Source organism: Cebidichthys violaceus, unplaced genomic scaffold, assembly GCF_023349555.1.
Source record: "Cebidichthys violaceus isolate CVI_PGR_0920_01 unplaced genomic scaffold, fCebVio1.0.p SCAF_35, whole genome shotgun sequence".
NCBI lineage: Eukaryota > Metazoa > Chordata > Actinopteri > Perciformes > Stichaeidae > Cebidichthys > Cebidichthys violaceus.
Window position 1 is genome coordinate 755491 of NW_027176539.1, and position 25194 is coordinate 780684.

The 25194-nt window shown below is 46.3% G+C and overlaps 1 protein-coding gene across 1 annotated transcript in view; it reads right to left on the reverse strand.

Moving 5' to 3' along the window:
- palld (palladin, cytoskeletal associated protein) overlaps nt 1-21969 on the reverse strand; it is a 54716-nt gene extending 32747 nt beyond the window's left edge. Inside the window, 2 exon segments of the mRNA XM_068725273.1 lie at nt 18898-19881; nt 21670-21969. Coding sequence (XP_068581374.1) covers nt 18898-19880 — 983 coding nt within the window. The 5' untranslated portion in view covers nt 19881; nt 21670-21969.
- Nucleotides 21970-25194: the final 3225 nt, after the last annotated feature.

Consider the following 25194-nt stretch of genomic DNA (forward strand, 5'->3'; position numbering starts at 1 on the left):
CTGTGCAGCCTCTCAGCTCCCTATTAAAGGAGAAGTCATGTGTGTGTGTGTGTGTGTGTGTGTGTGTGTGTGTGTGTGTGTGTGTGTATATATATACGTCTCGTTCACCTCCCGACCTCTTCATTGACAGCGGGAGGGGCAGGAATTCCCAAAATGCTGGAAGAACAGCTGCTCCGTCCGTCCAGGAGCCCCGACCTGAGGACATTCCAGCTATCTCTCGCTCCCAACATCCCGCTGCTTAGCCATTACTGGATCTTATACACCCTGGTGTGTCAGTCAAACAGCAATCCATCAGCAGCACTTCATACTGGAGAAATTCACAACCTGACAAAAGAGTGGGTGTGGGAGCAGAGACTCTAAGGGGGGGGGGGGGGGGGGGGGGGGGTGAACGTATGAATGGAAAGTACAGGAACAGGAGTCGAAGAAGCATGAGTCAGGCCGGGTCAGACGGGAAAGATTATACGGCGTGTCATTGTTGAGACGAGCGATTCGTCAGCAGCAGTGACAGCCGGAGCGGTGCGGAGGCTCGACACTCAGGTTTAACACCCTAAACCCCCCCCCCCCCCGCTGAACCAGACTCCCCGCGGTCGTCTTATCGGCGAAGTCGAAAACAACGGAAACGAGGCCGTCGAGCAGCCAGACGGCGGTGCGTCAAAGCGATAGGAAACGGATCGTGACACGGGACTAATGAAGAGCTGTTGGCGGCACGAGCGGGGAGACCTTATCCGCCGGTGTGTCGGCGCTCAAGGCAACGAGAGTCATCTGGCATGCTTCAAACCCCCCCCCTCCTCGAGCAGCATCAAACACACGGTCCAGACAGACAGACAGAGAGAGGCTGGGACAACACATGGATCCTGAGCGACGTGACTTTCTTATATGACTCATGCCAAATTTCTTTGGCACTTAACTGACAGCAGCTGGCCGTTGAGAGTTGATTGTTTGAGCAAACCAATATGTCTGTGCGTTTTTTTTTTTTCTTCTTCAAAATCTATTTTTCCGGATTACAACGACTCGTTTTGGGTGACGGCCCATGTCTGCTGGCGACTTGCTCGGGAAAAGTCAGGTTTCATTTTTTTTCTGTGGGTGGAACCTTCACTGCCGCATTAATCACAATGGTTCACGATGGACTTTGCGGCCATATGCTCTCTTGTTTGATGTGGACGGCACAACACAAATCATTTGGACACCATCAAATCGAACACATAGAGGAAACACACGACATCCTCAAACAAACGACTATTGTTCTTGCGACGGGGCGATTGTTGGAGGGACTGTAACAGTGTGTTTTGTGTGTATTTCACTTTAGTAGAGAGGCCAGCAAATCGTTTTACGCCTTGGATGTTCTAACCCCCAACTCGTCAAATACCGACGCTCAGTCGGTGGCCCAAAGCCTCAAACGACGACACTACCAACCGCTGTAGCGTCGGGTTTTTTCAAGTGTCAGGGACGGCGTGTCGGTTCCCACAACCTACATGCATAGTGTCTTTTTATAAATAAACTACTAGCCTAAGTTTACTATGCTTTTACTACTTAGGTTAGGTTCAGGCAACAAAAGTTCTTGGTAAGGCTTCGGAAAAGGTTAAAATAAGTATGTTTGTTACGTTAAAATAAGTCTGTTGGTTACGTAACTGGTGTTGTACGTAGGTAAAACAAAGGTACAGACACGAAGAGCGATCTCCTGGGTGAGAGTCCTGTGATTGTCCTACGCTTTCTGACTCTTTACACTCAGTCAGCTGACCGTGGGTTTACATTGGAGTCGGTTGAAAGGTGTGTTTCATACAGACACTGAAGGGTGTTTCGGTGTCCGACGAGTCGGGAGTGAGAGCGGGTTGTTTCCGCCGGGTGGCCCGGAATCTGTCCAGTTCACAAGAAGTAAATATGGCCTTTTTCTGTGCGGCAACAAAAAAAAATATGCAAAAATAGAGTTGTAATTCAGGATTTCAAGTCTTATGAGTTTGTTTTTAATTAAATGTCTCCAGTAGTTTTCCGTTCTGGTTATGGCACAAAGGTCTGCCAGGCCCTCGTTGCAGAATGTAAAACCATCTGCTCAGTAGGAGTTAAGGAATGGAAATTGTACATTTGTTTGGGCACGATGTAACAGAGGAGGGCACAGGACTCATCAGCTTGTGCTCCTCTGAGGGTTGACTGAGCATAAAGCTAGGAGGCACAAAGCCTTCCCAACAAGCACAACAATAAAACCCCTTATTAATCAACCGTAATAATCTACCATTATGTGTAATTACTGAGTAAACTCATTTAGAAACAGACGGTAATGTTTATTAAATCCCCTCTCTATTTCTCTGGAATGTGCTGAACGTGGTGCGAGACCTAAACAGCAGAGTGTTCTCTCCAGTGGGGGAGTTGGGACTTTGTTGAGTCACAGAAGGCATTTTTGGACCGAAATAAACTTGTTTTCAGTTCCAAGAACTTAGTTCTAAGAACCCACATTTTTATTTTGTCCACACTGAAAGATCCTAGTTCTTAAAACTTTTCAAAACTTTATTTGCTCTGATTTTAGAAAAGCTACTCTCCCAGCACAAGAGGAACCATTAGTGGCGTGTAAGGATATATAAGTGGAGGAAAATGCGGATAGATTCCCCGCCAGTGAAGTCCAGAAGTTAACTCGTTCATGAGCAAACAACCACTGAGCCAAAGATTGAGTGATAGCGAGCTAACCCAATAGCAGAAAGTACAACCCAGTAGCACAAAGGCTAACGCAGTCACTCAAAGGCTCACCCAGTAGCACAAAGGCTCACCCAGTAGCACAAAGGCTAACGCAGTAGCACAAAGCTAACCCAGTAGCACAAAGCTAACCCAGTAGCACAAAGGCTAACGCAGTACCACAAAAGCTAACCCAGAAGCACAAACCCAGTAGCACAAAGCTAACCCAGTAGCACAAAAGCTAACCCAAAAGCACAAACCCAGTAGCACAAAGGCTAACCCAGTAGCACAAAGGCTAACCCAGTAGCACAAAAGCTAACCCAGAAGCACAAACCCAGTAGCACAAAGGCTAACCCAGTAGCACAAAGCTAACCCACTGAGCCGAAGAAGCCAATTCAAACTGAAGCAGTTACTTTCATGGCGGCTATTTTGCCTGTGTCTATATGATTGTGACACGCAACAGTGGTTGTTAATGTATTCCTACATTACCATGTATTAATATTACTAAAATCTAAAGCTCTGATCACATAGATGCAGGTGCAGATGCAGGTGTGGCTGCTACTGGCGGTGTGGGAATGCAAACAGAAAAAAAGGTTTGTAGTTCACGGCCGGTTCCTCTCAGGGAGTCTCCAGAACATTTTGATCCGAAAAAGACGCTTCAACAGTCCAGCAGGCATAGAAGGAACCGTCAACAGTCTCATTTGCAGGGGAAGCAGGGTGTGCGTTAGAATAGCAGTACGCTCCCGTGAGCGAAGGCACAACGTTTCTTGGCAGACGGTAGCTAACGCCACCCATTTCCCCCTGAACACAATACCGTTATAAAACACAACTATTCGGAACATGCGTGCCAAATAGGCTCCAGTGAGCGCCACCTCGCCTCTTCACTCAGCCTGCCAAGACGGTGACTAAACGTACCGCAATCAACCAGCCTGTCACCAGCTAAAGACAATGGATGCCAGATGATGCCTGAGATAATAACAGGAGGATGCAGAAGAAGAAGAAGAAGAAGAAGAAGAGCATTTCCACGGGACAGGCTAAACCAGGGTTTGCCGTGGCTATCGTAGTGCCACGCTGTCCTCGTCTGACCCTGTTTTTATTTGCTGCCGTTGATGGAAAAAAAAAATGTTATGAAGCCAGGCTCAGTTTCACCGCAAAAAAACCCAAAAAAACGAGCGGAGGCCAGAGCCAATGAAAGGAGGAAGGTTCAATCACGAAGAGAAAAAAAACCCTACCCATGACAGGATGTTGGAGCGACACACCCTCGAGCCAATCAACGATCAATATAGGTCGTAAAGACGGGGTAGACTTACTCCCAAGTTTACTCAAGAGTCCATTTTTAGGGTTACCGACCACAGCAGTCAACCAAAGGGCAACCGGACAAGAAGAGCGGCACGGAGGCTGTCTTTAGCCCTAATTACAAACTACAATAGAGGTCAACGGAAACCATCCAAACTCTGTCGGTTTTATTATCTCCTAATTCATGCAAACACCAAGATGGAGAGCTCGTTGGGTTTTCTGTTTCCCACGCACTCGATGGAGATCGACGAGGCTCAGTGAAAGTTTATTTATTCCCACCACAGCCTGCCTTATTACAGTCGTTTTCCATTATACCACACAGTGCCCGTATTTACCTGCCCTCCAGGTATGCAGTGGTACCAATGCTGGTACCACTGAATGCATCATTTAGCTGCCCAACAAGAACAAACTTCACATGCAAAAAAAATGTGCCAGACTCCACTCGATTTTCTCCGATTCGTAGCAATACGAACGCATCATTTCTCTTTTAAAAGTGCAATATGTAAGTCAAGTGTGGTCAGAATTTAAACCTGTTGTGTTGTCTGCAATTTGTTGACATTGCTAATGAAAGAAATAAAAATATCTAAATAAACATCATCAACAGCTAATTAGCTCCCAGAAGAGTAGACTCCTGGTGGCAGGAAGGATGAAACAAGAAAACGCGTTTTTGGATTGAATCCAATAAGTAAACAAAGTCTTAACGCGAACAAGATGGCTGACGTAAACTACAGGCCGACGACACGCGTGACGATTATAACATGGCTGTGTGTTACTGAGACCGGCTCTCAGAGGTTCGGCAGTTTGAATTCTTGCTGTTTGTTAGTCAGTTTGCTTGTTTAATTTTGTAACCGATGGCTGTAAATGTAGATCTTATGGTACAGAAGTGAAACGTCGCCCCCTACCTCTCTTACAACGTTAACGTTAATGCTGCACTTCTTATTGTTTAGCCTCGCTGGCAGCATCTAGAGATGATAATGTTTGAGCGGTTTGTTTAGTCCAGACTGAAATATCACGGCAACTTTTAGATGTGTTGCTCTAGAGCTGTACGCTGACATTCATGGTCCCAAGAGGATGATCCTCTGACTTTACCTTCAGAGCCACCAGCAGGTTGACACTTCTGGCCCAGTAGCTCAACGGCTTTTGGATGAATTGGCTGAAAAGTTTGGTGAATTATCGTCACTTTAGTGATTCCTTTTCATCTAGCGCCATCGTTATGTAAAGTTTTTTTTCCAATATTTTGGTTTATGGTCAAATACCTGCAAAACTAGTGATGAGCCAGCCTCAGCCGTAAGAGTCTATCTGCTCTCTGCTGCATCTGTTCCAGATGTGAAATCTACTTGCTTATGAATGCATGAAACCACAGACGTCCTGATTAAAGATGCAGGGATCCTGCTCCATGATGATGATGATGATGATGATGATGGAGCTCCGTTAATCAGGGGGACACAGGATCAGGATCAGGATCACGGAGATCAGAGTTCACTGGAATGTTCCGGACAGCAAACAGCTGCGGACGACAGCTTGAAGAAGCTCCGACCGGAAACAACGAGGAGGAGGAGGAGGAGGAGGAGGAGGAGGAGGAGGAACACTCCCGAGGAACCGAAGACGTTTTAAAGCGAAGGCAGCCGTGTCCTTCGTGTTGTCCATCAACAGACACCGTGATGCTTTACAGAGAAGACCTCAGTGTCGACGGGACAAGCAGCCGGCAAACGGTCCTCACCGAATCACCAGAGGAGTTCAGTAGGAATTTATTAGTAATCTACCAAGTACTATATGTGTATACTAATATATGAAGTGTGTACAGTTCTTGCAGTTTGAATCGACAAACTATTTCTGTCCGTGCAGGAATTGAATGAAGTGTGTGTGTGTGTGTGTGTGTGTGTGTGAGTGAGTGAGTGAGTGAGTGAGTGAGAGAGAGAGACTAAAACGGAAATAGTGACAGATATATGCAGCAGCTGAGCTACAAATACACACACACCTCAGCACTCATGGGGATGCACACACACACACACACACACACACACATATTCAGATTCATTTAATTCAGTGTTGTCGTAGAGTAAGACGAGGTGGTGCTAGCGGCTTTATTTAACAATGTAGCTCATTCATTCTGTCCTTGTAGTGACACTCAGTCCATCAGCTGTTGTTTCACATTTCTTTTCTGCAGTAAAACATAAAACTTCTCCTAAAAGACGCCAAACCGTCACCGAGACGACGAGCAAAACACGCGACTCATTGTTCAAGGAGTGTTCGCCCCGGCGTTCTAATCTCTCTTATAACAATCAAATGCGTGTTTGAGGCTCCGAAGACAAAGCAAAGGAAAAAGATTTACCACGTTAAGCTCAACGTGTTCCAGCAGGCGACATTAAAACCACGTGAGAGAGTTCAGATCTGTTACCTGAGCTGCTGCTGCTGCTGCTGCTGCTGCTGCTGCTGCCGGCCGGTTAAACCAAAAGTCACTTGTCGAACGTGAAAGTTTGCACGGCGAGCTTCTCGTCCTGACAGCGTAACACACACACTGAGCCTCTCTGACACTCTCTCTCTCTCTCTCTCACACACACACACACACACACACACACACACACACACACACACCAGGACGGCCTCGCTGAGTCACACGGTCACACGATGCTGGAGGGAGGGAGCAGCCTCCAACTGATTCCACACCGAAAGAAATACATTTAAAGACGCAATTAAAAGACCAAAACCACACTGAGTTCATTCACATAAGTCTCCATGGTTTTCCTTTACAGCGAGGATAAATCAAACTCACTTCTGCTCTGAAGCCCTCGCAGGACAGAAGGTAAACATCCTCTGCTGTGATGCCTTCTGCGGGCTGCAAACTTCAAGCAAAATCATGGATTTTCCTGCTTGTTTCTTTTGTGGGAATCTGTCTCCCAAACAAACACGTTTTGTTTCTGCTCTTATGTAAGTCCAGGCCACAGTCCGCTGACCATCAAAAGCCCTGCAGAGAACCTCTGGGGTCCAGCCAAACCAACCCCCCCTCACCATGGAACCCTCCGGGGGGGGCGGGGGGGGGGGGGTTGTGACAATAAAATACGACAGGCGCTCCACCGAACACACCGGCCCTTTACTTAATAGATGATCCCACACATGCCAGAACTGAAGCAGGCCACTTAAAAAAAGCCCAGTTAGGACCCGAACAGAAATAGCTCGGGTTAGTCGGGATCTAAATAGACCACTTTGAGTTGGGAGCACCTGGCAAGTACGAGACAAATGGCCGTGGCTACTGTGACCGGTCACACACACACACACACACACACACACACACGTATACACACAAAATCGAGACCATTTAATAATCCCAAACACACCAAAGGCTGAATTATATGGAAGACTAAAGCGGTCATTATAATTAATATATGACTCCATAAATACCTAAATATATAGTCATGGTTTATTTGAAAATATATAAATATGCACAATTAAAGTTATTTGTTGAACTAAGTAAGTAAAGGAGAGATTGGGAAATCATGAAATATGAAAGTAAATTAATATGAAAATAAGTACATTGTCAAATAAATACATTTAATAAATACATACGTTTGTTTTTCTATTTCTTTGCATTTATTTTCAAATTATTCTGCACATCTATTTGATAATTCAAGGCTTTTATTTCTGAATTTCTTTATTATATTTTGTATTACTTAATTGCAACATGTCATCAGTTTCCATTGAACATTTCTATACATTATATAAGTAAAGTAAAAATTCATAAATAACAGAAAATAACACCAAACTCATTGGGCTGGATTGTAGTGATATGTTTATTTTAAAGACATTTTTGGGGTGAACTTAAGTACATTTTTTGTTACGATTTCTGATTTTAAAGGTACATTTTTTCATTAGTTTTTTTGTTGATAGACATGAGTTTCGTTTCAACAATCGTCTTTTCGTCTTTCCTAGTGAATCAATACTTCATATGTTCTACTCTCAGAGGCTCTTCAAAGTCAAAACTATACTTCAGGGTGTTTTCGACCTCTCTATATCTGTTAATATCCATTATTATTTATTTACTATAATTACAGCTTTAGTCCTCCGTAGAGAATCCCCCCCGAGGTCAGCAAATATAAACCTGGTGTTTGAGGTTTGCTTTAGAGCCAGAGTGTTGGTGTCTGACGCTCGGTCCTCAGAATGAGAGGGTGTGGTGTGTTTCTCTCTCTGCAGGAGCTCCATTCAGGCTTCAACACACACACTCACACCCACACGCACACACACACACACACACACACACACACTAGTGATATTTTTGGTTGCTGTCAATGAAGAAGCCTGGGAGTCTACCACTGGGGGACAGAGCAGATGGGATTATTTGTGGTGCTGCTTGTTACTAGGCCTGCTCTTCTGTACAACACACACACACACACACACACCCCTAACGACGTCACACTGTAATCATGCGGCTGTTTTATTCTTCTAGTTGGTAGCGATGGCGACACGAGACGCACCTTCCTTCCCCTGCGTGGCTACAGAACACGGCTTAATGAGAGGAAGGTCTGGATGTTCCCGTTAATTACTGAACGACTTTTGACTTTTCAGACTCACTGCTCTGTCTACTGGAGGCAGAAGAAGAGAGAGAGAGAGAGAGAGAGAGAGAGAGAGAGTCAATTAAAATAAATAAATACGTAGTGTGCAGATGGGAGCAGCTTTCCAAAATATGACGCAACAGGAATAAAGTGATTTGTCCCTCAGAGCAACATCCTGAGTTTATTAAAGAACGTGCAGAAAGGTGACTCCAAACAATCTCTCCCCCCCCTCTCTCTGTCTCTCTCTCTCCCCCCCCCCTCTCTCTCTCCCCCCTTCTCTCTCTCTCTCCCCCCTCTCTCTCTCTCTCTCTCCCCCCCCTCTCTTGCTCTCTCTCTCGCCCCCCCCCCTCTCTCGCTCTCTCTCTCTCTCTCTCCCCCCCCTCTCTCTCTCCCCCCTTCTCTCTCGCTCTCCCCCCTCTCTCACTCTCTCTCCCCCCCCCTCTCTTGCTCTCTCTCTCGCCCCCCCCCCTCTCTCGCTCTCTCTCTCTCTCTCTCTCTCACAGAGCTTGTGTCCTCTGGTGACTTCGTCCCGACAGCATGAGAACCAACTGGAGCCCACAATCAAACACATCAGCCACATAAAAATAAATGAGCCCACATATTTCAAACAGCCCCCCCCCCCCCCCCCCCGCTGACAGGAAGTGGACTCTCTATTGTTGACATCAACAGTGAGGTTTACTTTTGTTTTTTGGGGGCATTTTGGTGAACTATTTGGAAAGAAATAGCTGTGGTTACACATGTTCCTCAAACAGCCACACTGCAGTAGGTCTCTACTCAAGTCCTCACGTCCTCATGTCCTCAGAACGAGGACGCTCACGTCCGATCGCGTGCCGCAAATGTCATCAATTTACTTCACTTTTCATAACTTCTTCCACGACCACAACCGTCGATTACCGCTGGAGACGAACCCACGGGAACCGTCTGCGTCGCCGCTAATTGAAGGTATGTATCCTAACTTTCTGGGAACGACGATTAGACAATTAAGAGTTAATGCAACAGCTGAACCACACGGAGCGGATCTGTGGTCACAGAGTCAGTACCGCGGCGGGCCCAAACCTCTGGGCCGTGGACCAGCACCGGGCCGCAAAGCATTAGCTACTGGGGCCCGCTAGCAAACAGCACATGAATAAACAACACACAAATATGACATTATAGGCTATTTGTGCAATGATTGAAATTGAAATATATGTGTACGCCTCCATCTTTTTGATAGCCGCTCTCTGTCCTGTCGTAGTTGCCGTCCTGTTATTTATGCCAGGTGCAATTTCTGACTTTTTATACAGAGGAAGCAGCATACGAGTGTGGGCCCAGACGAGTAAATACCCCCAAAAAACAAAAACAAATGTGCGCGATCCACCAGCCCACAAACGTGCAAACACACAAGCGTACAAACACACACGTGTGCTTCCATGACGGTGTGTGTGTGTGTGTGTGTGTGTGTGTGTGTGTGTGTGTGTGTGTGTGGGCGGTGAGCCGCGCAGCTCGATGTCTCTGAATGTCCGTGTCGGTTCTAGAGTGTGATCGTCTGTGAGCAAACACGCTGATAAGATAACTGCACAGACTGGATGTTTAGTGAACTCAGCAGCACCCTGTGATTCTGCCTGTGAAACGACTGCCAGCAAAACACTACTGGAGCAGATAAACTGCTGCACTCTGGGATTGAACTCAACCACCTCTCCTCCACACTTTATGGACTAAGATCTGAGCTCTCATCCGACACACTATATGAAACCAGATCCTGCAGACCCCCCCCCCCCCCCCCCCCCGCTCTTAATTGTCTCCCCATGATATCAGGAGAAGTGAACTGAAAAGAGGGGGCGGGCGGGGGGGGGTTTGAAAACGCAGGCGTATTTAATTCAAGTGATATGCAGAAGACAAACAACGAGGAACAAAGATCTTCAGTTTCCATGTAAGACGTTCACACAGCTGTTATCCTGTCACATGTACACGGGAAGGAAGACTCCAGCTTGTTTTTTACGAGTCCCATTTGACCTCTCGTCTGCTCGTAAAACAAGCATCCCCCGCACAGCCGGAGTGCACGGCGCACGTACGCGCATTTTTACAGTTCTAGAGTCAACGCAGAAGCAGAAAAACACACACACAACAACACGCACTGAAATTCCTCCACTTCGTGTGTTGTCAAAGATACGTAATTGAATCGGGGGCCCGACATCAAACGCAGCTCTTTTTTTTTTTTGGCAGCCGCGCAGGAATCCAACGAATCCAGGAAGAAGGAGAAAAATAACGGCCTAAAATATCTCATCAAAAGGCAGATTACCGTAAGCTCGATCTAATGGCCGTGCCTTATCGAGCGCGATGAACAGCCGGGGCGGCCATTAAACAGGTGAACGGAGGAACGTGACCCGCTGCTTACTGTTCACAGCCCCAGCTTGTGGAGCAGACTCAAACACTACAAAACCTGAACGAAGAGCAGAGGACCACCGGAGGACGAGGCGGTCCCACCGGTCTCTTCAGAGAGACCTTTTGGGTTGGGATGACCCAGATCAGGAAACCCGCCGTGTCAGCACACGTGTGTCACATGTGTCGATACAACCTGCCTGATCGGACGGTGATCGGATGTATATTTAATGGCTGTAAAACGGTGGATGATAATAGTCCACCTGTGACTTTAGCTGCTTATTCTTCCAACCCTGCAGTATTAGTAGACTTTGTTTTTATTGAAGAAGCTAACAATGCTACGCTAATTCGTCGATACACACATTTTCCTATAAATTTTTAACAATATAAGTTGTTATTTAAAAGCTTTTATTTTTAAGCAGAACAATCAGGAAATGTTGGGTTTTCATCAGCAGTATAGTCTGTATGTAAGAAGTGGACTCACTCGTTGGTTTGTGGACTGATGTTATGAAGCCTTGAGTTTGGCATTTTCACCGTCGCCATTTTGACTTTTTTTGTAACCCGATGAACAGGAAGTGACCATATTTGGACTGAGGAGGATTGACGTAGAGACGCAGTATACGTCTCTGGTGTCGACCTGTCAATCAGCGTGTAGCCCCGCCCCTAAAGCATCCCCTGCTTTATGGTCTGTTTGACTCTAAATGGAGCATAATGTACTAAATGAACATCATGCTGTATTGAAGAAGACTGTAAACTAGAGATTGAGACCATAAACTCATGTTTACAATGTTTACTGAGGGAATAAATCAAGAGAGAAGTAGAGTCATTTTAGACTAGACTTCTATACGACCAGAGGAGTCGCCCCCTGGTGGACACTAGAGAGAATGCAGGCGGTAAAGCAATAAAGCCCGCCTTTTCACTTGATTTGATTGGCTGCCTGGGCCAACATTGATGAGCAAGACCTCATGTTGTGATCAAATGTCTTCTCGTATGTCATGTAGTTTTTAGCAGGATGTTTTCATGACAATATGAAAGAGATACTGGAGAGAGAATTATGACCTGTTTAACTTTTAATGCACTAGTATGGGATCGGTAGTCGGTGTAGGGTAGGACAAAATGGCATTAAAACATCTCTACTGTGACTCGACTGGACCTGGTCTTAGACTTGGACTCGTCTAAGTCCGCCTTGACTGCAGCTCTGACTTATTTTTTAAGTCCTGAAGCTTTTTGGTCACATGTTTGCCGTGAGGCCCGTGTAAGTGGATCCGTTGCGGTCTGACTGGAAGCGTTCTGCGGCGTTCAGCTGCGGCGTGCCAGGAGCCTGCCGTGAGGGCCGACCGGTTCCTGTTCGGGAGAGGCCGAGGAGAAGCGGTCGAGCGAGTCGGTCGCGGCGCTGCGAGATCTGGAGAGTCCTTCGGCCGCTGAGGTCAAGCGGCCTGACGCGTCGCGCGGGACGCGATTATGGAGGTCCTCCCGGGGTACGCCCTAGGCCTGCATGACTGCCGCCTTTGTCCACAACAGACATGCTTCGTATTAAATCTGGTATTCCACTTCCTCAACTGTCACTGATCCGCTTATATAACTCTCTACAAATCCCTCTTCTCTTTCACTGCTGCCTTTCCTCTTTAACTCTTTCTCGCCCGGTGGTTTGGTGTAGTCGATCATGTCCGGGTTGAACAGAACATTATTGTGTCAACTCAAGTCTGAAAGACATTGTCGGGAATGTATTCGGACATAAAAAACAAGAAGCGGTGGCAAATCCTTTTTCACGGTCTACGAGACTCGCCCACTAAGCACTAAATGGGATTTCAACATGGTGCTGTCAGTGAGCCCATAATCTGTTTGGCTGTGAGTTCGGTCCGTGGCCAAAGCTAACGTTATTAGAGGTTTATTCTCTTGATTAACAGCTGCATGGATAATACACTCACACTGAAGTCCATGCAGTTTAAGGTATAATGTCTCTACGACAGTACCTCATATTTATACAGAGATTGGACGAAACTATGTATATAAACCATAGACTGTCTGTGATATAGACAGTAATGTCACTGCTGTATTTACGTTAAGATGACGTCATTTTGAGCGTTGATGGAGCAGCTAAAGTGTTAGCTTAGCCTAGCGCCGATCAAACCAACGTCGCATTCAGAAATCGAGTTGTTTGCGTGACCTGACGAAGCGTGAATTCAGACTTTTTACAAATCGGGCCGTCATGATGTCGTTATCACGGCATCCTTTTAATCTCTTTATTGTGATTAAAACAGCAAAATTCTGTTTTTTTCAGCTTCGTAGTGAACGAGCTGCCGCGTGGTTTGCTAGCTACGGTGAATATGGCGCTCGGACGTGAAGATGTTCGGTTTATGTGGGACTTCCACAACATGTACAAAGCAGCCATAGTGGTTATCTGGGCCCCTTCTCTCCGGGGCCTCCACTGCGAGTAAACGGGAGGCCGTGAATTTGCTTTGGGCCCGTCAGCCTACGATGTCTTCAACCGACTAATAATTCAAGCTAGTGTGCCAGAGCTGTCTTGTTTAATAAATGTCCACAGTGGAAGCGGGCATGTGTAAAATAGTTCAGTTTCGCAAATCGGATAAGTGGATTAGTGTGAATGTAGTCGCTGTACGCGATAAGAGGTCAACGTCGGGAGCCTTTCAGGAGAGAGGGGCAGGAAAAGTCTCACCTCGTCGGGTGAAACTTTCACACTCCGTCTCCAGGACGGCTCCGCTCGTCACAACGTGCCGTTAACGTCCCGCTGAGGAAAAGCACTGACGTGGATCTTTGCCGTGCACGTGTCTTTGCCGTGCACGTGTCTTTGCCGTGCACGTATCTTTACCGTGCACGTATCTGCAGCAGGATGAGGAGTTAACGGCGATTGTCGTCCGTTCGGTGACGATATATATATATATATATATATATATATATATATATATATATATATATGCGTTTATGGTTACCCTCACGAAAAAGTTTCTTTGGCGGCGTGCGGCGAACATGCTTGAATGTGAAACACACACACACACACACACACACACACACACACACACACACACATGGTCCGTGAACAGAGTTTTCAGCACGGTGAGAACCGAGTAACACGTCAAGCTGACTGCCTCACACCAACCTGCAAGATCTCCGTACAGTTAAAAGTTAGTGTGAATGTTTTCATGTTTCAGGAATGTTAACTTCCTGTCAAATAGTCCGCGTATAGAATTAATTGGAAGTGCCCCCCCCCACACACACACACACACACAGTCATTCCAGTGCTCCCTCATTACTTGGAGCTTAAATATGAAATGACATCACGCTTGCAAAATTAAAGCAGGTATGAACATACCAGCGTTTTTCCCTCCTCCTGCAGAGATCAAATGAGCCCATGAGGGAGAAGTTAAAAATTATGGCCTTCCTGAAACGGGCCAAACAGTCAGCATTACAGTCGGGCTGCGTCATGAGTCAGCAGTGGGTCACCTGCTATGACCTCATACGAAGTCTTGTTTCACACAATGTAGGAGGAAGAGCTACTGGAGCTGATCGCTGGTGGAGTAACGGACTCTGAAACAACAGGCTTCATGTGTAAAACAGGTCAGAAAATACTGTAACTGTGATTGTTTGGTATAAAATAGTAGGTGGTGTAAAGTATGAGGAGGTAAATAAACAGCAGCTGACACGATGTGTTTCCAGGCGGCAACCTCTTGTTTAAAGTGAAGCCAAAGCTTCATGTGTTAAAGCTGCATTCTCTCTAGTGTCCACCAGGGGGCGACTCCTCTGGTTGTATAGAAGTCTAGTCTAAAATGACTCTACTTCTCTCTTGATTTATTCCCTCAGTAAACATTGTAAACATGAGTTTATGGTCTCAATCTCTAGTTTCAAGTCTTCTTCAATACAGCATGATGTTCATTTAGTACATTATGCTCCATTTAGAGTCAAACAGACCATAAAGCAGGGGATGCTTTAAGGGCGGGGCTACACGCTGATTGACAGGTTTTGTCTTCTGAGACCTTCTCAGGCTCCTCTTGTCGCCAATATAACCGACGCTCAGGAGATGAGAACCAGTGATGTTCTGGGAGCTTTTAATCACCACCTGTGGAGCTCTTCAGCCTTCATCATGTCAGTTTGTGATGTCTCCAGTCAGGACGCTTTCTGTTGCTCCTCCGTAAAACGTTGACGGAGATGGTGTGAGGACCACGTCGGGTCGTTCGTGATGCTGATTCACAGGAACTTGAAGCTGACTAACTTGCTCCTCCTCAGCTCCAATCGATGCGTCTTCGCCTCCTAAAGTCAACAATTTGCTCCTTGGTCTTCCTTCCGTCGAGCAGCAGGTTGTCCTCTGAGCTCCTCTCTTTCTGAAGTTTGTAATCCGGTGTGATCTGCAAACTTCACAAGAGAGTCTCAGGTGTACAGTGTGAACAAGGTCCGTACTAATTCCATCATCGACCTCTGGAACGTCGTCTCCTAACTGATGTCGCCGCCTCGTGTAGATCTCCTCTCATCTGCCAACCCCCCCCCCCCCCGTGGTTTTTCTTTTGTGTATTGGGTTGAAACCAGTAAGCCGAAGGCTGCTCTCTAACGTAACTGCCCGTCTCCCTTCATTCATCTCCAAGTCGAGTCTTGAAATGCCTTGTTTGCACAGCAGGCATTTAGTGTAATGACATGGAAGAGCATCAGACGAAGTGTCTTAAAATAGCGTGCCGGGCGCGCCACGATCGGAGGAGGGTTTTTTTCTCTGTCTGCTCTGAGATGCATTGCAACAGTCTTCAGGCTCCCGCAGCGTGTTTGGTGTTCTGCACAACCAGACCTCACACCATCAATTTTGTTTAGAAACGCTCCCTTTGACAACACACACACACACACACACACACATGAGCGGGTCTTATGCTGGCTGTATACATTCCCTATTCTCTCATGTCAACTGCTAATCTTAACCCCAAACTAGCCCCTTGAAGATGTAAAGAAAGGCCAAAATGACCTCAGACGGAGAAAATGCACAAAGTGGTTCCCAGAAGGATGACACGCTCACGCATCCCACCACCAGAGACGCATCGTTATGAACAGAGCGTTGCGTAAAGCGTGCGTGAGGACACGCTGAAGAATACCAGGCGCTCGGCACCCTGAGACTCTCTCTCTCTCCGGACGAGACAAATTGTAGTTGACCGCGGAGGACCGCGCCCAGCCGCCCAAACCGCAAAGAATGCCTCTCTTTTTCACCCCGGGCCGTGCAAAATGCCGACATCGGCGGCTCGTTAGCCCGCGCTTAACGAGGAGGTGAGGAGGTTCGTCGGCTTCAGAGGCGCTGCCGGTTGGAAATTAATTGAAAAAGGGCATTTTGATTCAACCGCACACACACTTACACTAGTGGTGTATCGGACCGTTGTGGATCCGTCAAACCAGACTCACGGTTCAGCACATGTGTGAACCTCAGATTACTTACACAGTTCAACGTTAACCCTAGTTGAGGAGGCTGTGGTTATTATCCAGCTGAGTGGATTGTCCTCAGAAGCTGCAGGCCTCGTGTTTATTCATTCTGAATATTCATCTAAACATTAAAGCGTCCTTCTGAAGACGTCTGCTGTGCGGATTCCTTTTTACACATCTAGAACTTCCAGAAGATGCTCAGTTTTGAATAATTTGCCGCCATCTAGTGTCCACCATCAAAGGCCAGCACAGGAAGTGACGCCACCTTTTTCTTTTTTCACAGTGCACAGACAACAATGAGAGCGTGTCGTTGAGAGAGCGACACAAACTGCATCTGTTTGAAAAAAGACGAAATCTTTCCATCTCATTCTGCTGCAGCTGAACTCACTTCAGCATAAAGATCATAATCTTGCAACTATTTTTAGTTCACTTCCTCTGTCATAAAACACCAGTCTGTCCACAGCGCCTGGTGCTGAACCCTCGTGGTTCAACGTGCTCCACGCTACCTTCATGTTCCCCAAGAAGGTGTGGAAAAAAAACGCCGAGTCATTGCATTGCCTGCATTCTTGTGCCTGGCTCCTGTTGGCCTGAAGACTATTTATACAAGAGGGCCCCCCTCGTCCTGGTCCGCCGGCTTTATGGCTGCTGATTACACCAAACGCCTAGAAACACATCGGCAGCTCAAGACTTGAGACCTGCTTTAACTCCACCGGACCCCTTTGGAGGGTCCAGTGTTAGAACCAAGGGAGTCTCCGTACGTCTGTCCTTCGATTACCGCTCATCTGATCGACTTGACGCTAAACAAAGTGACTTCACAGTTCAGGTATAAACATTTGGAGGAGAAACCCAGCGTGTAACGTTCCACCAGAGAGACATTATGAGCTACAAGTCACCGGATGATCAACTCTGTTCTCTTGAGTTCATGAACAGAACGTCAGACACCATGAAGACACTCAGAGGTCTCATCTCTCATCTCATCTTCAACCGCTTATCTGGGATTGGGTCGCGGGGGCAACAGCTCCAGCAGGTGGACCCCCAAACTTCCCTTTCCTGGTGCCACATCAGCCAGCTCTGACTGGACCAGTTTGGAGATATAGTCCCTCCACCTGGTCCTGGGCCTCCCTCTAGGGGTCTCCTACCAGCTGGTCGTGCCTGGAACACCTCTCTAGGGAGGTGCCCAGGTGGCATCCGAACCACCTCAACTGGCTCCTCAGAGGTTTCATTTGATTCTGCTTTAAAACAGGAGCTACAAAGAGTCCAGTGGTCGCAGACGAACACGGAGACTGAGTTTCTTTGAATAATGAGTGAATATCGAATCGTATTTTTCTAAATAAGTTTGACTAAAATTACAAAAAATGATTGTTTCGGCTCGACTAGATTGACTGAAACGTTCAATGCGATGAAGTTGACTCGTTCAACTGAAACACCTGTTGCTCTGAGACGGTCGTGACCCGCTGAGTGTTGGGGTATCGATTCTGAGAACCGACGGTGCAACAGCGAGACATTTTGATGCTGCCAACGAGTTTAACTCTAACTCGTCTTGTCCGTTGCCAACATGCAAATGCCTATTTTTGACGACGTCGGCTGTAAAAGGGGGGTCTATGGAGCTCCACCGTAATGAGCACAGGTATGTGTCTATAGTAAACAGCAGGCATGTTGACTGAGCTGTGAGTTTGACACATCCAGAAACAAGAGAGGAGGGTATTTATAGTTTGCTGATGAACGGGTGCTCATAACCAGGAGGCGTACCAGATCATCCCTGCTTTTAATCTGGCACAGGTACCGACGGACACAGAGTGGAAGTCCCCGCAAACCCGAAACCAGGTGCTCCGCTTGTCAACACATGGGTAACCCCCCCCCCCCCCCCCCCCCACCACTCACTCACCTTATCTCTAACGGCCAGGTCAGCCAGGCCTGGTCTGCTCAACATTACTGACGCTGAGATATGAAGGTCCGTTCATGCACTGCACCTCATCCACAGACTGGATATAGGAAGTGGACCAGTGAACAGGAAGTGACCATATCTGGACCGAGGAGGAGTGATGTAGAGACGTAGATGCTGACACTGTCTAAATTAGTTAAAGTTACTGTGAGGAACTTTTAACTGGTTATGACACAGTCTCAATCAAACACTGACTATAATACCTCTAAATAACCTCCATAAGTTAACAAGACGATCAGCGAGAAGATTGTGTATTTCTAAATCAAATGAGCAGCAGCGTCTCCTCCTCCTCCTCCTCCTCCTCCTCCTCCTCCTCCAGGAGCAGACCCAGGACATATTGCTGGACCCGCTGGAGGGAAGGGAGGCAACGGGAGAACCAGAACCATGACTGAGCGGGGCAGACTGTCAGACCCTGCTGCAGTAGAATGAGAGGTTTTCTAAAGGGACTCTGGTGCTCAGAGACACTACAGCTTTAGTCCACAGGGACCAACAGAACCAACACTACATGTAGGTTCCTTGTAGTAACTCTAAGGAAGGAATTACCCACAGCCATGGTGAGTCATCAGCTTCAGTGAAAAATGTGAAGTTCCATCACAACAGGGGAAAAACACCATCTGCTGAGGAAGACCGTGCGACACCACTGAAAGCTCCAGAACAGCTACTTCAGACTGAAGATCAGAAGCTTACCTGACGAGCGGCAGGGGGTTTCCTGTGACTCTGCACTCCAGACGAATGGGGCTTCCCTCCGCCACCTCCTGGCTCTTCAGCTTCTGGAGGAAGCAGGGAGGAGACAGCGATCCGTGTGCCGCCGGAGCTCCGGAGGGCTGCGACCCAGCGTCAGCCGGCGGACCCGTCGGGCCTCCGGGCCGAGGCTCCGGGCTCACGGCCTCCGCTTTCTGGCAGGGAGGCGGGGCGGGAGCGGAGGCCGAGCCCTGAGGGGCCGGTCGCCGACTCCTCGGAGTCAGGTAGCCGCTGTCGGGAGACGACGAGTCCTCCTCCGCCTGCTGCTGCTGCTGCTCCAGGTGAGCAGAGCCTTTGAAGATGGACGACAGCTCCTCGATGAACGTGGCGGCTCGGCTGCAGAACTCTGTGGCGGAACCGGCCCGGTCGTTCAGCTCCAGGCCTTCGTGGAGCAGCCGAGGTTTGTCCTGCTTGTAAACCGGCTGCATCGGTTTGCGGCGGGCGACCTTCTCGGCGGAGGCCGGAGCCTCAGCGGACACCTGTAGGGGTCTGTTTAGGGGGGCGTTCTGGGTGGAGGAGACTTCAACTGCAGCACCCTCGGGGGGCACAGACAAGGGGGCTTTGGTCTGGTGCTGCACGTTTGGGCTTGTGTAGAGGTTTTCAGTAGGATGGGAGGGGACAGGTTGGAGAACCCGCTCCTGGGATGTGGGATTAGAAGGGGGTCCTGGATCTTCAGACTCCAACGTGTCGCCAAAGGCCTCCAGGGCCAGGTCCAGGCTGCGGTGTATCTCCTCCGCACTCAAGAAGGCAGTGAGATCTGCAAAGTCCCCGTCTCCACAATCCAGCTCTGTCACCGAGTCCAGGTAGAGCTCCCCGTCGGAGGACGCCTCGGAAAACACCCCCCCATCGCCCTCCAAGGTCCCGCCTCCCGCCGGGTCCTTCAGCAGCTGAGAGATGGGGAGCGGCGGATTCCGACTCCCGTCCTGCATCCTGAAAACACACACGGACCGTCATTTCACCGGAACGTCACAGTTTATAGAGTAGCACACGAGGTCACGGTCAAAGGACAAACGAGCTTCAGATAGAGACGTCAGGATGACTCGGCGTTTTCTGACCTTTCACTGAGGTCGGAGTGAACACTTCCTCCATTTGATCCCATCAATCTGTTCTGTGTTTGACTCCACATTAACAGAGAATAAGAGATTTAAGTTGTATTTTTTGAATTAGTTTTAAGGTTGTTTACCATTTTTTTGCAACAAAAATAATGGGAATCCTCTCAGCTTGGATGTAATTATGTAATGGAATAATAATATCATGTTAATAATACACATATGATAATATCGTGTAAACAGTCCAGCACCTCTTAAATTATTTTATATATGTTACGCCTGTACCTAACAATTTTTTTTTTAAATATTGATTAATCTAACGATTGTTATTTTGATCAGCCGATTATTTTAACGACTAATAACTTATTGATTATTCTAAAGATAATTTTTGGATTAATCCAACAACTCATTTACCCCTTAATATATATATATATATATATATATATATATATATATATATATATATATATATATATAAAAACTGTTAATATTTAAATATTTTATTCCTTCATCTTCTTTTAAAAACAAACAAACGTAACGAGATTATTTATCAGATGATCCGAAAAATACTGGACCTTAAATTCAAAAGTATTGTTGTGTCACACTGAATGAATTTAATCACTATAATCACTATGTACTGTACATGTACTGTATGTACTCTACATGTACTGTATGTACTCTACATATACTGTATGTACTCTACATGTACTGTACATGTACTGTATGTACTCTACATGTACTGTATGTACTCTACATATACTGTATGTACTCTACATGTACTCTACATGTACTGTATGTACTCTACATGTACTGTATTTATACAGTATGTGTTGTTTTCTGTTCATTCTTTGAACTTTTAAAATCACCTGATCGTCCATCTGTTTATACCATAAATCCATAAAATACATTCCAGACTAAAATCAAGACATCTTTATGCTGACGTGACGTGGACTGAATCTGTAATGTGGACCTCATGTGTTGGTCCACTCGTAACACAACGGTCTCAGATGTAGAATCAGGTCACGCTGTGTGAACGTCTCCTCAGCTCCTCCAGACGTAGCGGCGTGTTGTGATCCGGTGGGTGAAGACACACGCGTGACGCGGAGTGACACTCGGAGCCTCATGGCGTCCCGGAGACCGGCTGTTGTTATTTTTAATCCCCCGGTTGGTGTTTCAGCAGCAGCAGCAGCAGCAGCAGCAGCAGCGAGCTCAGACCCCACCCATCCGGGGCTTAGAGAGGACAGGTCCTTGAACCTCTCGCACAGGTACGACGGCATCGAACGCTCACAGAGAAAGCATTAAACGGACGAACCGACGCGACGTCAACACGCTGCTTATTAAATACTAATGTGGAAAACATTGCGACTGATCGTCCGTCTGTGCTGTCAAAGTTTCCACTACCTGTCATTATTTCCAACATTTCTCACGTCTTACTAGGTTAACTTCAAAATCTGTTGTATCTTATGAATCTACTTTCATAGTATTTGTTATATTTAATACAAATAAATAGTTTAAATTGAGAGAGAATGACCATGAGAGAGGAAACTGTAGACGCCGTGTCTTCAGTGACTGAACCTGTCTATGAACAGCTCCACTGTTACTCTAAATAATTCAGACCACACTCTTCTTCATAAACACTCAAGAACCAAATAAATCAATAAAAACCAACCTTAAAGTTGATCTGTTTGTCCAAACGCGTCCTCCTGGTTGTGGGGTCCAGGTTCGTCCCGTCTGTGGAGCCGGAAAAAGAGAGAAAAGCGTTCCAGAAGAGCAGCCTTGTTGGAGGGACTGGTCGGCAGGATCTCTCCGGTTCAGGGTCCAATTGCGTACTGCCTCTGCAGTGTGGCCTGCCGTCCCATCTGTCCCCCGGTCCCTGACGGCTCACTGTGTGGGGGCTATATTTGGCCCGCGGCTCGGGTTTCACCGCCAGAATATTGGCAAGAAGAGAGAGTGTTAAGGTTAGTCCGGGGGGAACAGAAGGTAGCGGGGACATTTGTACAGAAACAAGTCTTCATTAATGAACCGCGATAAGCGTTATGTTTGACACACACACACACACACACACACACACACACACACACACACACACACACACAATATGCTTTTATACATTTTTACAATTGTGCTTTTAGGCATTCAGAGGCTCTCAATGTGCATCGGCCCCCTGTTGAGTTTTGGATAATGATACCAAGCATCCTGCTGAATAAGTCAGTAACTGGACACCTTATTATTTGTCTAATGAAGACGTTTTAAAGCGACACAATGGAGGGACGGCAGCTTGTCCACTGAGTGGACGCCGTGACCCCAGACCACCCACCGGTCCGTCTCTCTCCCCACGGTAAGTTATCTTAAAGGGGAACTACGCCCATTTAATTCACAGTCCATACATGTTATTCCTTTAATCTGAGACAGTCTCAAAGTAGCAGTAAACATGAACAACTCTCCCAAATCCCAAAACTGAAGTGATAAAACTCAAATATGTGATGTTAGACAATGGATTGTGAAAGATGTCATAGATGACACTCATGTCATGTAATTGTCAAGTTTATTTTTGAAACGTGGCAAAAGAACAAAAGGAAAACAAATTAGGTGCGTTTCAATCAACTGGTTTGGATAGTTTGGTTGTAGAGTAGAAGAAGAAGTGGAGGATGCAAACTGCATTCTCTCTAGTGTCCACCAGGGGGCGACTCCTCTGGTTGTATAGAAGTCTAGTCTAAACTGACTCTACTTCTCTCTTGATTTATTCCCTCAGTAAACATTGTAAACATGAGTTTATGGTCTCAATCTCTAGTTTACAGTCTTCTTCAATACAGCATGATGTTCATTTAGTACATTATGGAACATTTAGAGTCAAACACACCATAAAGCAGGGGATGCTTTAGGGGCGGAGCAATTTGGAGTTTAGACACTACGACGCCGCGCTGTCGCACAGCGACGCAACTCAGAAATATGGCTCTTATTAAAACACCGTCATTCATAAAGACACCAGAGACGTATACGGCGTCTCTACGTCACTCCTCCTCAGTCCAGATATGATCACCTCCATTTATCGGTTGCAAAAAAACAACATGGCGACGGCCGTATTCCAAGATGGCGACGGCGAAATCACCGAACTCGAGGCTTTAAAACTTCAGTCCACACACCAATGGGTGACATCACGATGATTACATCCACTTCTTATAGTTCTATACAGTCTATGATTGTTATATATAATTAAATATATATATAGACGTATACGCCGTCACTATGTCGCTCCTCCTCAGTCAAGATATGGTCACTTCCTGTTCACTGGCAAAAACAACATGGCGACGGCCAAAATCACCGAATTCAAGGCTTCATAACATCAGTCCACAAACCAATGAGTGACGTCACGACGACTGCGTCCACTTCTGTGGTCTGGACACTCAAGTCTGGTTTCTGGCTTTGAAAGAGAGAAGCTCGTGTTCACAGAGATCTGTTAAACTTAACTCGGCCATAAAGACGACATATCTGATTTCTTAATGTCGGTGGTGTTGCCCTTTAAAATGGATCTGGGGGGGAGATTTTAGCAAAGACTAGTGCTGCTTTAAGGTTCACCGCTGGGTTTGTTTCAGGACTGTTCCACTAAGTCACAGATTTCTCTCTGACTTGGACCAGACTTGAAGACCAAACTGTGTGTCAGGACAAAAGACCCTCAAGGACCCGGCAGCCTCACTTGGTCTATTTCTAGTCCACTATCACACTTTGTGCTGTCACAGCTATTCTGGCTCTTCATCAATCTACTGATTACAGTGAAGTGCCAGTGATAAGTTCGGATGGAATGTATCTGCTCCACACACACACACACACACACACACACACACACACACACACACACACACACACACCTCTAAATATTCTACGTGTTCGTCACCACTCCCCTATTATTAATACCTGATACCGAAGTATCACTTAAAAATAACTGCATTATTCAGTGGTGACTTCTCTAACGTAAAGACTTTGTGTCTGTGCTGTGATCAGGAATAGAGTAGGAATAGAACTGGAGCGTTTCCAGCTCTATTCCTCACAGCACAGACTGTGTTAACAGGACTTATCTTCAGTGTTTCACACGATTACTGGACGTCCCCCGGAGACTTTTTATTCTCATATTGGACCTGTGGCTGCTGGCATGACACACAATATGAGTGGATCACAAAAAGAATATATGTGATAGTCTGTGTTGTTTCAGCAGTAAAGACAACGTGGGCTGTGCAGCTGATTCATATATTTATATACAGTATATATATATATATATATATATATATATATATATATATATATATATATATATTAGTATAGTACATCATGTCAAAGAGTCATAAAGGTCAAGGGTTTTCTTTTTTATTGTCTCCTAAGGAGGAAGTATCTTGGATTGAGAGAATTCCTGCACAGAAACGTGGAGCAGAAATGTTGTTAAAATCGTTGTGATTACTTTATTTCCTCTTCGTCTTGATGTGCAGTCGTACGTCTGTCCTCCTCGTTCACGTCTCCTGAAAGAGGACATTCTCCCACAGTGACCTGGCCCTTTTATCTTGATGGCTTTTAAGGAGTGCTAAAATTATTCCACACAATTGTTTACTCTTTATTTTGTAACTTTTTTAAAAAAAAGAGAAAAGGGTCAAACAGTAATCATAGAAACACTGTGTGTGTGTGTTCTCGTTATTTATTTACCTTACTCTTTTTGCTAGTGTATTCTATTTTGCAATGGTGTCAGTATTATTTATATTGTTCGTATGTTTATATTTTATTCTATTGTTTTTTTGTTATTCTTCTGTTGTAATCTTTAATGAAACTCTGGCGCAAGAATTTCCTTCAGGATTAATACAGTTATATCTTATCTTATCTTATCTTATCTTATCTTAGACTCCCTGTGACAGTTTGCATTTAACTTTCTGTACAAACGCAATACCACCGTTTGGCCAGCAGAGGTCGCTATTGTGAACGCCAAATGCTTCCAAACCATCAACAACAATAAACTGTCACAACAACAATCGCTTCCACACAGGGCTGTTAAGAAATGCCTCGTTTCGCCCGTCACACATTCTGCCACCTACGTCCTGTTTGCAGGCTGCTAATATCACCAAGCCATTTACGAATTGCGGTTTCCCCCTCTAAATACGTTTGTCCTCTCACGCTTCCCGTTGCTCCTCAGTGATTGGTCGATTTGGAAAAAAAA